Source organism: Salvelinus alpinus, chromosome 14 (genome assembly GCF_045679555.1).
Source record: "Salvelinus alpinus chromosome 14, SLU_Salpinus.1, whole genome shotgun sequence".
NCBI lineage: Eukaryota > Metazoa > Chordata > Actinopteri > Salmoniformes > Salmonidae > Salvelinus > Salvelinus alpinus.
The window spans coordinates 15,423,830-15,438,959 of NC_092099.1; the positions used below are offsets into that span (position 1 = coordinate 15,423,830).

A 15,130-nucleotide genomic window follows, 5' to 3' on the forward strand; every position below is an offset into this window, starting at 1 on the left:
ATAGTAGAGCAGTTGAGGAGAGAGTTGCCTTTAGTTTGACCTTTGAGCTGTTTACTGAGTGATTTACATAGGCTTATTTGAAGTAAAAGAACAAGTTCATGTTATTACACCACTGCCGTCAGGCATCTGTAAACACCCTGAAAAGCCCTAAAGAGCCACACCATGTATTCACCAGTTCTGTTTTAACCCAGTATAAAAGGAATCGCGTAAACCAGAGGTGCAATAGTTTAGTTTTTTTCAGAACAGGCTGGGAATCAGAGGAACATGCAGCATTAGTTGGCTTCAAAGTACATGACACCGTATATTCTCGGTCAAGTGACAAAAAAAATACATTGACAAACCATCATTCAAACATTCATAATGCCAAACGAGGTGTATACATGGCTCAGTTACCTTATTAGCAACAGTAATAAGCACAACCCCATTAAAAGGACAAAGTAACATCGCTCCAAAATAACACATAATACAGATTACATTTAATCTGGCACATTTGGTATTGTACTCCTTTTCTCCCAACAAACTGAAATGTAATTGTGTATTTAAAAATCCCAAAAGATAGCTGATCAGAAATATATTTCTTGGCCAAGAATCATTAAAATAAGTCTAAACCAAAAACACAATTCTGCCTTAGCAGACAAGTCTGCATCCATAAACATTTGACACCATTCCATCTACATTATTCAAAATAGATGCCGTATCCTATTTTCAAGTTCTAAACAATGGCCAAATTAAGGATTTTTAGAATACACAGGAACATTACAGGCTTCTATTTTTAATACCTGAAGCAACATTACAGGCTTCTATTTTTAATACCTGAAGTCACATTGACAAATACCATTCTTGTCATCCGAACGAAATAAAAACATGTTCAATCAGCCTCATGGTATACGAGTGTCATCAAGGGTATACAAGCTAGTCTGTATAACTTGAGATGATAATGCAAGATATTTGACATCCATCATTTTGCAAGATTATTCATTATTAGTTCTGCCTCCTTGACAAACTTAAATCTCGTTATGCATACAGTACCGCACAAACATATTACAATGGACAGTTCAAAAGAAAAACAAGTGCTCAATGCTTGTTATGACTGCATATTTCCCATGTGCAAAACAGTATGAGTATTTCAAAAAGCAGCACTCTTCAATTCACCTCTATTGGTTATTACTGCTAGGTAGGTAGAGACCTGGTTTCAGGTTTGGTAGGTAGCCGACCTCTGTCATCCTGTGCCTCAGGAGAGCCCTTGAGACTGGGCCTGCCCAGGGCCCACCTTACGCTGTGAAGCGGTAGTGCAGCTCGTCATCTTGGAAGCCGTACTCCTGGGTGATGTGCTGGAGAACCCCACCCTGCTGCAGTCGGCCACCGTAGAGCAGGGCCTCTCCTCGGTCCTGTGACAGACCCACCTGCAACAGCCACTCCACCAGCTCACTGCCAAGAAAAGTGTCCGCCACCATCCTCTCCCCACACCTGTGTGTCGGAGGACAGAATCACCAACAGGCCAGTTAGGCACTCCCCACAGCTACCAACGCCAATAGGAATGACAGAAAGAGAGGGGGAGGAGGGAGCCGATAGACAGGAGGAAGATGGCGCACAGACAAAAGCAAGAGAGAACACAACCCATGCACCAAAAGCCATGAAAAAAATAATTTATATTAGGGATGGGTATACAAAAACTATGCCAGACTGTCAAATCATAAGCAAAGTCAGACCCCTGACCTCTTCTTCTGGACAATGTCCCGGACACACTGCTCTTTGTGGTACGTGGTGAATTGAGTGCAGGTCATCACGATGTCGTCAGACACAACCAGTTGAGGCTGCTCCTCTGGCTTCATACTATGCCACAGACTGGACATCCTGGACAAAAATACATGTCACGGCTTCTTATTCAACACAGCTTACTACTAGATCCTATGAAATGCTTGTCAGGGAACCACTTACCTCTTTTTAAATGGCAGTATTATTAAATGTTTGTCCAGACCAAAAATCCCAAATGAGATGAAGCCCTGAGGACAGAAAACACATATGTAAACACCACAATTAAAATGAATAGAGTAGTTGTTAATGCCATTATGTCTAGGCCAGGGAGGCCTATTGTACCTGTCCATAGTTGACCACAGCACAGAAGAACTGCAGCTCTAAGTAGAGTCTCCCAGGAACTTGATTAAACAGCCACCACAGGCAGCTGGACAGGTTCTAAAAACGTGGAGAGAGACATGCAATCCAACAGGGATCATCATACTAACCCAAACACTGAAGGGCAGGACAGGGGTAAAACACAAACAGGCTCTGTTGCATAAGGTAGGCCTAGCTGTGAGGTAATGGCATAATACTCTAGCACAACATTTCATCACTACATTGACTGACCCTTGAGCAACATCCCAACCAATTAGGTTTTATCTTATCCTGAGGGAGCTTTGTGTGATGTTGAGTCACTCACAGCTAATAGGCTGACGGTCAGTAGCAGGCATAGGAGCACGTGGCGGGCCACCTGTCTGTCTGCTAGCTGCCTCTGCTGCTCCTCCTGGGCCAATAGACAGCCTGTGGACTCACAGCCAGTCCCACACTGACCTGAGGAAGGCCACAGAGCAGACATGGCTAGTGACCCACAGGGTAATGACATAGGTTAAGTGATTCATTTGAAACTAAGCGTGACATTTGTGTGGGGATAACTGGGGCAAGGAGGATTTCCTGGTCTGACCACCTGTCCTGACCAGGGAAACTCCTTGCCCTTGGTTTAACGATGTCATTTGTCTACAGGAAGAGGAGGTATCTGACACAACAAATTGAAATGAAGACTAGAGGGATGTAGGTTAGGAGGTTTCTTAAAATCACTACCTGGCTCGATGAGAAGCGCGTCATTTTTGTTTGTGCTGACAATCATATCAGGCATGGGCTGGGACGGCGCACAGTCACACATATGGCACTCTGACAACACGCACAGAGGATACATTTGATCAGCATCACACACTTGATTAACAAGTCTACTGTAATATACATGTCATAAATCCTGCTAACGCAAGTATACCTTGGTTGATGCTTCCGGTTCTGCCTGGCTCCAACATATCTGGGAGAGTTTGGGTATCGGGGCAACTCTGGGGCCTCAGATCCTCAGTAGTGCCTAACAGAGAGTCTCTCTCCAGGACCTGGTACTTCGAATCCCACGTGCCTCGACTGAGGCCCATCAATGAGCCCCCACTCAGCACTATGCTGAAGGCAAGCACAACTGAGGTGCAGATGTTCTGCGCAAGTCAAAAAGACGTAAGGTCAGGATGATGAAGTCATGTTCTACGAGAGGCGATTCTGAATGTCTACTTTCCCCAGTCCGTCTCACCTGGGGCGTCCCGTAGAAGAACGCCGAGTCGATGGTGTCAGGCATCCTCTCCCCAGTTAGGAGGAGCACTGCTGCCACAAGGCCTGGGACTCTGTTGGCATTAGATAAGGACTATGTTTGAGCAGCAGATTCAACAAACAAAAAAAGGTCCCTTGGTTTCCAGCTATTTCATTATTTCAGTGGAAAAAATAAAATAAATCATGACTCACCCCCAGCCTGCAATCACCAGGAAGCCTGGCGCAACCTTCAGCTCACCACCGCTCTTCATCAGCACAAGGGAAAGCGCTATCAGACCTAAAACCACAATGCGCACTCTAGCTCGAGATCATCATCGTCGCTAGACGCCGCACCTTTCACTTTTTCCTTTCGAATCACAGTATGTTAAACACGCAACACAACAGCATGATGTAGGAGAGAATGGTGGTGGTATAACGTTGATGGTCGTGCGGGTGACGGACATACCTGGCCACACGTAAGTACTGTACAGTGAGCCGTACAACAGTGTGAATGTCAACACGTGTCCAATGAAGCTGTCTTGGCGCACGACAAAGTTCCACAAGATCATGCCGACACAAGCTAGAATCTGGACGCACGGAGAGGCACCCGTCAATAGAAAGCAGCAATCAATGACAACTTTTACACAGTGATATTGCACTTACAACTTTCTACTGTGGACAATATGATATGTTCAACATTATTCCATGAACATACAATACGTCAGTTGATGAATGTTTTTGTGAAAAGTAACCGATATTCAAAAGCCTTGCCTGTGCCAGGAACAGGTTGAGGGTGAACATGTGAGGCAGTCTCTTGAATTTCTTACTCAGGAACATGACAGTTACTGTCCAAACCTGTAACAAAAAGACCTCAAAACTAGATATGCTCGTCTACACAAACCATACGTCTTTATGTAAACCAGAATTGCAATTTCATAAATCCAAATCATAACACCACATGCATCCTAGACCAAAAAGATTAAACACAACATTTCAAAATTGTTGGTCCCATGTTTCAGCTGAAATAAAAAGACCCCAGACCAGGACCTCCACATGCCTGACACGATCACATTCACTATATACACGTGCATGTATACCGACAACACACACACTCAATTTGCTGCTGCTACTCTGTTCTTTATTTTACTCTCATTATTCATCCTGATGCCTAGCCATTTTACCCTGCCTTCATGTACATATTTACCTCAAATACCTCTGCACATTGACCTGGCACTGGTACTCCCTGTATACAGTTGCATTCTAAGCAAGCATTTCACAGTAAAGTCTACACCAGTTGTATATGGCGCATGTGACAAATAAAACTGCATATGACCAGTCTAGAAAACAAATAAAAATAAAATGGCCAGCCGAAGGGGAACAGAAACAGAAAATAAACAGTCCCAAATCAAATGTATTTATAAAGTCCTTTTTACACCATCAGATTTTTTACTAGCAATGTGTTCCCGGTTCGTTACAGAAGTGAAACTGAGGTCACATTATAGGAGGAAGTAAGTCTCACGTATCATATCATTGGCACCAGACAGACATCCTTCTGATGACTTTGAACTGCTTGGTTTCAAGTCATATCCCCATCCCTGCTGGTCATAGACTTCCTGCGCTTTTCAATATCATTGTATCCCTTTTTCAATACAGAATTGATGTAGCCCAGCCTAGACAGTATCACCTAATACTACTGTCCCCGAATTCCACAATATAAATGGGATTAGGTACAAAGAAACTTTAGTACAAATCAACACAGCACCCTGCTTGGGGCTTATAATTTCCTGAAATCCGACCACCCTGTCTGAAATAAAATAGGCTAACCAGCACAAAGCCAGTCAGGAGATAAAGACTACAGTTAATGATAGTTCTTCGTTCATAATGGTGGGAGGCAGTCAACAACTCACCAGTGTAACTAAGCTGATGATGCTGACATTAAAGCTGACATTCTGCAGTGAATCCATCAATGGCTTAGGGTCCATCCATGGTATTGTCAGCAACCAAGCAGAAACATACATTATGGGAGCTGAGAGGAATGTGCTTAGTACCATCCCCGAGGTAACCTGTTAGAAAACAATTATGACACTGTCAATGTCTTCCTATGGCATACATTTCTATTAGGGATGCACGACATAATATAAAACAGCACTACCTGTGCAACACAGCATTCCTAACCTAGCCCACAATGTCTGCTGTGTGGATCGAGCAGTCAACAAGTCGAGCAGTCTTTTGAAAGAGTAAGAACATTTCAGCGAGACAACTCAATGGCGAAATCCATTAAATGCCAAGATAATGGTATTCATTGCCCTTGACAATTAACGGATCTCTGTCGTGGATGATGTTGGCTTTCGCCGACTGATCGAGCAGCAGTAAACACTACCAAGTAGGCGCTATTTTTCAAATGTTGCCCTACCAGAGTTACACAGTATTGTTGAAACTCACATCTATGAGCTACTTGCTATGGGCATCACTGCTATTAGCTTCATGACTGGCATTTGGACCAGCGATATCAGCCCCATGAGCATTGAGTCTGACAGCACAGTGGGTCAACGAGGACCTCGTACTGAGGAAAGCCATATTGCATGCTCAAGAATGTGTTTGTTCTCATACCGCTGCTGCCATTTCAATGGCATTTGAGAACATGTTTGAAACTTGAACACTCCTAGATCCATTCGAACAACTGACTGGAGAAATAAGCTAATCAAACTGTGTCTGCAGCAGACATTATACCCTCTGTCATGGCATTGAAACGCCTGCTCAACAAAAATGCCGACAGACTGTGGGGTTAACTTGGAAAAGTACTCTACTTGAGGCTGTGAACAAGCGATTCGGTAACATTCTCTCTGAGCCTCTACTGTGTCTCCACCATGCGCGATGCTAGGTATAAGGACCGCTACTTCGATGCAGACAAGAAACAGGGTTTACGTGAAATGTTCCAGACACAGTTGGACAAGATGGAAACGGACACAGTGACAGTGCGCACCAAGGAAGAGGTGCCACGGACAGACAGAGCTGGAACTTCACTGCTTGACATGTATGATGAAATCCTGGTTGAGACCGAACAACAAAACAGCACAGCAAATAAGTGAAAGAAATAGGTTTTGATTACGTTTTACTGGTAATGGGGACATACGTAAATGCCAACAAAATAACTTTTTGGTCAGTGTGTGTGTTTCAACTATTTAACTGTACTAGAATGCTTAAAAGGCCACCATTTAAAAAAAAATATCGGTATCGTTGTTTTGGGGGCAAGGAAAATATTGGATATCGGTCAAAAATGTCATATCGGCGCATCCCTAATTTCTATCCATACAAGAGAAGGTTGATGACTTACAACTTGTAGCTCCATGTTATAGTGAGCAGCATAGATGGCCACACTGGGGGCGGTAGGGAAGACTCCATAGAGGAAGGCATAGTTGGAGAGACTGGATTGGTTGAGACCAGAGTTGGTGTGGTCGGCATACAGTAGCTCCACCATTTCTCGACAGATCAACGGCATCACCAACCTCCAGAAAAAAACACACAAAAAAAAACACGCTATTTAAAGTTGAATGTTTCTAAAGTTTACAAGAGAAATGCTGGATTCCTTCACAATGAATCGTCAGGTGAGAAGGAAGAGACTTTATTTCTTCTCCTAACCCTTGACAATAACATTCTGCAGGTCAAAACACTGAAATGTGGGTGGGTGCCAGCATTGAAGAACGTTGGTAATACACAATACAATGGCAGTCCTGAGCCTACGGTTCCCTTGTGTGTGACAGACCTATATGGATCTACAGTTAGTTCTGAGTCAATAACATGTTGTCAGCTCTCCGACAGGCCCAGACCTGCATGGCATTACACCAACACAAAATGTAATAACAAGCAGGTGTGGTCTTAGGTCCTGACAATGTATAATTACAACTAACCCTTTAAGAACAGGATGAACTGCAGGCCTATATGAATATTAAATTGTATCACAGTTCATGTATGCTTAAGTCAGGATTAGGTAAAAAAAAAAAAGCCATTATACTGTACACATGTAATAATCTACCCTAACATTTTCAAACTCAAACAATCCCTCCTAATTCCACCCAAAAACACTCACAGCTTTGCAGTGATGAGCAGGATCAGGGCTACAACAGTAGACCTGGTGAGCTTTCCCAACTGGCCCACCATGGAGAGGCCCAAGTAGAACAGGGCCGCTCCTCCAAAAGAGTTAGCCAGGCCGTCCACAAACTGCTCCATGAAAGCAGGGATCTTCTGGGCCAGGATGAAGTGGAAGATAATGCCAATAACAACCATGAAGACGATGGGGTTCTTCAGAACCTGAAGGATGACCACACCCACTATCTGGAGTTTGTTCTGCTGCCGGTCTCTCTGGTCCCTCCACTTCTGGATCTCACAGAAGGCAAAGCCAATTGGGTTGAGAAGCATGAGAGACACTGGGGCCACCAGGTAGATGTACTGTAGGTACTCTGGGTGGGTGTTCTTATACAAGGCCTCAACTGTGAAGAAGAAAACAAAAAAAATAGGTACAGTTTAGGAAGGTATATTTTAGGGAGGAGAGCAGAGTGAATCAAAATCTGTGTCACAAACCAACCAAATAAGATTTATAGTATAAAAGACATCAATTTCCTTTGTTCTGAGGTTCTGCAAGGAGGAGGCTCTCAAATTTTAAGTGGAGTGAAACTCAAAAGGCACTCGCACATCTGAGCAATCTTTTCTGCAGGTGCATGGTAACAGTTGAACAAGATGAAGGAAAAAGGAAACCGCACACTGCTCTCGATAGTAACACTGATCTTTAATAAAATGACGCACCGATACGTAAGCTTATTAAAGATCAGTGTTACTATCAAGAGCAGTGTGCGGTTTCCTTTTTCCGTCATCAAGTGGAGTGAAACTGAAAGGATGGAAAGAAGAAGAACACAAGACTCACCAATAGGATATCCCAAAGCAAAGTCGTTGCTTTGAGTAGCAAAGATTGAGAAGAGACCAGCTTTGCTGAAGCGAGTGTCAGGACTGGCAACCAGAAGTGTAATCACACACACAATGAAAAACACAGACACTTTGGCGATGAGAATACTCCACAGAAATGGCCAGATGACATTGCCAAAGTCCAACAGTACCATGTTCTTAAAGAGCAATGCTGGGAGGGCAAACTTGGACACAAAGTTCCCCAATCCTTTGCCCTGTGTGGATGTGATGATGTTTGCTCGACCAGCAATGTAGCCACACAAGATGATCCCAAAACACTCCAGGAGTGCTGGGAAGAGCTTGTCAATGGACATGGTGGGAGGGGTGTCAGAGGGATCCATGTCCCCATATGAAATATTGAGGGTGGCAGGGACCTTCATAGTGGCGGTGGTGGCTTAAGTCCTCAGATAGCAGCTCTCGTGGCTGGCCACGCTGATGGGGTTGCTGATGTCACTACCAGTCACTGAAAACAGAAAATACATGGAGGTCAGTCAACTACTACGATTTCAATTTAGAGTCCCTAAAAACAGCAGTAATGACAATGTCTTACACAATTGAAACATTTCTGGGAAAAAAGTCTGTAGAAATAAAACAATTTAGTAGTTTTTTCACACGCATGTTCCTCAAAACTGAACACTAAGATAGCTAAATAACAAAGTCTACATTTATCCACTGACGACATCCAGAAAATGTGATTCCAATGACTTTGACAACATATGTAACTACCATGTAAATACTAGGTAGAAGTTAGATGGGTAACTGGTAAACACACACCAAATGCAACCCACAGTCTACCAGTTAGCTAGTAGTTACTTTGTAGCCTAATGCAACCTTCTGACAGTGTAAGCTACTTTTAAACAAATCGGACAAAACAGCGATGCTAGTTTTAGGTCCCAAAAAACAAAGAGATCTGCTGTTTATGGTTGCAAAAGCCGTCTCAAATATTTTTAAAAAACTGTGAAGGACCTCTGCGTCATTCTGGACCCTGATCTCTTTTGACGAACATATAAAGAATATTTCAAGGGCAGCATTTTTCCATCTTCGTAACATTAAAACATCTGAAACTTTTTGTCCAAAAATTAGGCCGAAAAACGAATCCATGCTTTTGTCACTTCTAGATTAGACTACTGCAATGCTCTTCTTTCCGGCTACCCGGATGAAGCACTAAATAAACTTCAGTTAGTGCTAAACACAGCTGCTACAATTGACTAGAACCAGACAACTAGACCATATTACTCCAGCGCTAGCCTATCTACACTGGCTTCCTGTTAAGGCTAGGGCTGATTCCAAGGTTTTACTGGACTTTCTCCTACCAATGTCTCCAATTTGGTCCTGCTGTACATACACTACGTGACCAAACAGTACGTGGACACCTGCTCGAACATCTCATTCCAAAGTCATGGGCATTAATATGGAGTTGGTCCCCCCCTTTTGCTCTTATAACAGCCTCCACTCTTCTGGGAAGGCTTTCCACTAGATGTTGGAAGATGGCTGAATGGAAGCAAGTCCACGCAACAATGAGCATTAGCGAGGTTTTATTTTTATTTATTTTATTGAACATTTATTTAACTAGGGAAGTCAGTTAAGAACAAATTCTTATTTACAATGACGGCCTACCCGTCATTGTTGTTGGGTGATTAGGCCTGGCTCGCAGTCAGTGTTCCAACTCATCCCAAAGGTGTTCGATGGGGTTGAGGTCAGGGCTCTGTGCAGGCCAGTCAAGTCCTTCCACATCGATCTCGACAAACAACTTCTGTATGGACCTCGCTTTGTGCACGGGGTGACCTCTACACTACTCCAGCTGACGCTTGGCATTGCGCTTGGTGACCTTAGGCTTGTGTGTGGCTGCTTGGCCATGGAAACACATTTCATGAAGCTCCCATCGAACAACATTGCTTCCAGAGGCAGTTTGGAACTCGGCGGTGAGCGTTGGAACTGAGGACAGATGATGTTTACGCGCGATGCGCTTCATCACTTGGCAGTCCCATTCTGTGAGCTTGTGTGGCCTACCACTTCACGGTTGAGCTGTTGTTGATCCTAGACGTTTCCATTTCACAGTAACGGCATAAACAGTTGACCGGGGCAGCTCTAGCAGGTTAGAAATTTGATGAACTGACTTATTGGAAAGGTGGCATCCTATGACAGTGCCACGTTGCAAGTCACTGAGCTCTTTAGTATGAGCCATTCTACTGCCAATGTTTGTCTATGGTGAATGCATGGCTGTGTGCTCGATTTTATTCACTGGTCAGCAACGGGTGTAGCTGAAATAGCCGAATCCACCAATTTGAAGGGGTGTCCACATACTTAGTGTCCCTACTTGTACGCTATGGTCACAAGACACAGGCCCCCTTATTGTCCCTAGAATTTCTAAGCAAACAGCTGAAGGCAGGGCTTTCTCCTATAGAACTACATTTTTATGGAATGGTCTACCTATCCATGTGAGAGACGCAGACTCTCTTGACCTTTAAGTCTTTACTGAGTAGGTCCTATGATTGAGTGTAGTCTGGCCCTGGGTTGGCGAAGGTGAAGGGCAAGGCACTGGAGTGATGAACCGCCCTTGCTGTCTCTGCCTGGCTGGCTCCCCTCTCGCCACTGCGATTCTCTGCCTTTAAGCCTATTACGGGGGCTGAGTCACTGGCTTACTAGTGCTCTCCCATGTCGTCCCTCGGAGGGTTGTGTCACGTTGTACCAGGCTTTTTTTTGCTATACTCGACTTGAGTGAGTTGAGCTACTGATGTGATCTTTCTGTCCGGTTTTGCGCCCCCCTCGGGATTGTGCGATGGAAGAGATCTTCGTAGGCTATACTCAGCCTTGTCTCAGGGTAGTAAGTTGGTGGTCCATTGATATCCCTCTAGTGGTGTGGGGGCTGTGCCTTGGCGAAGTGGGTGGGGTTATATCCTGCCTGGTTGGCCCTTTCCGGGGCTATCGTCAGACAGGGCCAGTGTCCCCTGACCCTCTCAGCCGCCAGTATCTATGCTGCAATAATTTATTTGCCGGGGGCTAGGGTCAGTCTGTCCTATCTGGTGAGATTCTCCTGTCTTATCTGGTGTCCTGTGTGAACTTAAGTATTCTCTCGCTCTCTCGCCATAATTACATAAAAACAAAATGGATGACCATGCCTTGTAATGTTTCTAAAAGCAAGAAATGTATTATTAGTAAGAAATAATGTGGTATGTTGCTAAATTGAATTACATTTTTTGTGACCCGAGTCTTTTAATCAAAATATCAGATACAAAATGTTCAGCTGCCCCTTTAATGACAAGAGGTTACCAAGGTAACAGGGTCACTCAAGTAGTATGATGTGTCAGTGTGTGCGATTTGGGCATCTCTTCACTATCAGCTGAAGCAGCAGACTCAAACTAACATTTAAAAATAACAGAGCTTGTGAACAAAACAATCTAAATAGCCAAGAAGCGAGTACAAAGTCTCACTTTGTAGACTTTAGACTAAATTAGACCAACAACTTTTATGCCTCTGCGCAGCGCCTCCAAAAATGAATCTATCAGTACTTCACTCAGAGCGTACAGCTCTCCTGCCAGGCAGTGTTGGTGCGTGATGTGGGATATAGAATTTGTATTTCTTTGTGCGATTAGCATCTCTGAATCAAAACAGAAGACATACTTTGAAAACAGCTATTGCAGCATTTTTCTACAATAAGTTGCAACTCACATGTGCTCAACTTGCCTTAACTATTTTTATTCAGAAATGTAATTCACTGTAGAGCCCTGCAAATTGACCACCCACCAATGTGGCTGGTGAAATAGACATTTTTACCCACCACTACCTAAATCAAACTGCATTTGGCGGGTGGCAGGTGTTAATTTTATGCCCTGGGATAAGGGCAATTCCATGGTAACAGACTGATTTTTACTTTAAAAGTATGCCAAAGAAAAAAACTTTGATTGCAAAGTTAAACAAACCATACAACTCGAGGACTAGGCCTACTTTTAACAATTTCCACAGATTTTTGAAAACAACATTTACTTGAAGAACAGCGCAATATGTAAAGTTTAGTAACAGAATAACTGTAACATCTCCCTCAGTTTTGTGTGACCACGTTTTCCAATAAGTTGGTTAAATATGTACTCGGAATTAAGATTCAAAGATGTCTGCAGAAAGAATGGGGTGTCAGCTACCGTATATGACACCTTGAGTTTGAAAACATATATTCTGGTTATTGAACTGCAGTAAGTGAAGTGGATAAACACCCGGTAACAGAATGATGGTAACAGAATGACACCATGGGTCTCTGATCTGTACTATAGAGAAATGTATCAAGTTTAATGTAATTCGCTTCATGGCAATGTATCCTGAACATGTACACAAAGGTCGAAAATGTGTACACTACCATTCAAAGGTTTGGGGTCACTTAGAAATGTCCTTGTTTAAATAAAAAAAAGCTATTTGTTTAGTCCATTAAAATAACATCAAAATAATCAGAAATACAGTGTAGACATTGTTCATGTTGTAAATGAGTATTGTAGCTGGAAATGGCTGATTTTTTATGGAATATCTACATAGAGGCCTATTATCAGCAACCATCACTCCTGTGTTCCAATGTCACGTTGTGTTAGTTGATCATTTTAAAAGTCTAATTGATCATTAGAAAACCCTTTTGCAATTATGTTAGCACAGCTGAAAACTGTTGTTCTGATTAAAGATGCAATAAAACTGGCCTTCTTTAGACTAGTTGAGTATCTGGAGCATCAGCATTTGTGGGTTCGATTACAGGCTCAACATGGCCAGAAACAAAGTATTTTCTTCTGAAACTCGTCAGTCTATTCTTGTTCTGATGAAAGCTATTCCATGCGAGAATTTGCCAAGAAACTGAAGATCTCGTACAACGCTGTGTACTACTTCCTTCACAGAACAGCGCAAACTGGCGCTAACCAGACAAGAAAGAGTGGGAGGCCCCGGTGCACAACTGAGCAAGAGGACAAGTACATTAAAGTGTCTAGTTTGAGAAACAGACGCCTCACAAGTCCTCAACTGGCAGCTTCATTAAATATGACCCGCAAAACACCAGTTTCAACGACAACAATGAAGAGATGACTCCGGGATACTGGCCTTCTAGGCAGAGTTGCAAAGAAAAAGACATCTCAGACTGGCCAATGAAAAGAAAAGATTAAGATGGGCAAAAGAACACAGACACTGGACAGAGGAACTCTGTCTAGAAGGCCAGCATCCTAGAGTCGCCTCTTCACTGTTGACGTTGAGACTGGTGTTTTGCGGGTACTATTTAATGAAGCTGCCAGTTGAGGACTTGTGAGGCGTCCGTAAGTGACCCCAAACTTTTGAACGGTAGTGTAAATCCTCCTTTGCATGTTTGGGTATTACTCTACACACTAGCCCTGTCAAAATACCCATACAAGCATACTACATACTTAAACTGCACACTCATTTCTACATTTGATCTAGTACAATTCACTCGTCTTTGACAACAGCTGATAATCAGATGAATTGACACGCTGTACCAAAATTAACGAATGGCACGTGTCAACGCAATCTCACAATATATGACGCATTGAGTACTATTTAATTTTTTTTGCATACTATTAAGTATGTTAGTATGAGGATTCGCACACTGACACTTCTAATGAGCTCCGTTCCAAAACAAAACCAAATTTGGATGGTCTGGATCAAGCATAGACATCTGTTTCACAAGTTCGGACATCACAGTACAGCACAGTAGTTCATTACAGTAAATTATACTGTACTCTAGTGGGCTCTACTGTACTATACTGAACTCTACATACTGACCTACATTCTACTCTAGTTGTATTCACTGTACTGTCCAAACTTGTGAAACAGACGTCTATGATTGGTTCAGATTTGGATTGACCAAATTTCAACTATATTCCAACGTCCATGGACACCCGGGGTGTCAGTCAGTTCTCAGAGGGTGGGAAAGCTGGTTACAGTAAATGGATAGAGGGGGCTCATGGGTAGGTCTCCATAAGAGCTGCGAGAGATGACATTAACTGGAGAGAGAAGAAAGACAGACAGAGACAAACAGGATGAGAGAGCGAGAGGAAGACAGCGACAGACAGTTAAGACTTGTTTCACACATCTGCGTTGACCACCACACGAAAGACATAAAGAAAACAGTTATGAACATAACTGTATGACAGTAACGTTACAGTAGAAGGTGACCCAACAGAGTTGTGACTACTAGGAGTTCCCATAGTAGACAATTAAGTTGCAGTCATCCGGTTACTGATTTATTGGTCACTTACCTATTTGGTAACAGAATGACGCATTTCGTAGAAAATATATATATACAGTATATTGTAACGACCTGGGTTTATATGCGCGGAAATCGACAGTCGAAAGCGCACTGGACTTCGGGCAAGAAGGTCGAGGGTTCGAGGCCTGCTCCCTGCTGTTTCATTACAATATAGACTCTTAGCATTCATTTGACACCAAATATAATGTGCTCTTATGAACTTCGTTAGTGCTCGTGAATCATGGGGCGTTTTACATGGAAATGCCCATTATCTAAATTACCTAACGTTAGCTATAGACAGCCAATTAACCTTGCTCTATCCATATAGTATGCGCGATATTTATAGATAGGTGACATGCTAGTTTGCCAAAGGCAATGAATGTACCGGGTGCTATTTTGTCTAGTCTACTCCAAGTTCCCAAAAGAAAAAAGAAGACAGCTTACCGATACCTCTCCATGTCAAGTGCACCGTCTGTGTCTGACAGTTCATGTTGCTACATTCCTCGTGACTGCAGTGCAAACTACTTCACCAATCAAATGACATGGGGCGGAAGGGACCAATGAGTCAATTCGATTATGCTGAACCGTGGGGCACCGGACTCTGGCCCGTGACGTTAATGG

The 15,130-nt window shown here is 43.2% G+C and overlaps 1 protein-coding gene across 1 annotated transcript; it reads right to left on the reverse strand.

Annotated features, from left to right (window-relative positions):
* Nucleotides 1-213: 213 nt before the first annotated feature.
* Nucleotides 214-15,089, reverse strand: gpr155a (G protein-coupled receptor 155a). Its single transcript, XM_071340626.1, has 16 exons — nucleotides 14,954-15,089; nucleotides 8,246-8,746; nucleotides 7,415-7,814; nucleotides 6,662-6,833; nucleotides 5,235-5,390; nucleotides 4,099-4,182; nucleotides 3,794-3,914; nucleotides 3,541-3,625; nucleotides 3,332-3,422; nucleotides 3,026-3,239; nucleotides 2,836-2,925; nucleotides 2,438-2,568; nucleotides 2,098-2,193; nucleotides 1,939-2,003; nucleotides 1,717-1,854; nucleotides 214-1,467 (listed from the first exon to the last, which is right to left on the reverse strand). The coding sequence occupies exons 2-16, from the start codon at nucleotides 8,661-8,663 to the stop codon at nucleotides 1,272-1,274; spliced, it is 2,457 nt and encodes an 818-aa protein (XP_071196727.1). The 5' UTR covers nucleotides 8,664-8,746; nucleotides 14,954-15,089; the 3' UTR covers nucleotides 214-1,271.
* Nucleotides 15,090-15,130: the final 41 nt, after the last annotated feature.

What these genes read in the sequence shown, in the direction of transcription:
- gpr155a (XM_071340626.1), bottom strand. Translation starts at nt 8,663, where the DNA reads ATGAAGGTCCCTGCCACCCTCAATATTTCATATGGGGACATGGATCCC. An exon ending in TCATCAGCTTAGTTACACTG is followed by an intron (nt 4,183 to 5,234) that starts GTGAGTTGTTGA and finishes TTTTTGTTACAG; the next exon opens with GTTTGGACAGTAACTGTCAT. An exon ending in CTGGTGATTGCAGGCTGGGG is followed by an intron (nt 3,423 to 3,540) that starts GTGAGTCATGAT and finishes TAATGCCAACAG; the next exon opens with AGTCCCAGGCCTTGTGGCAG.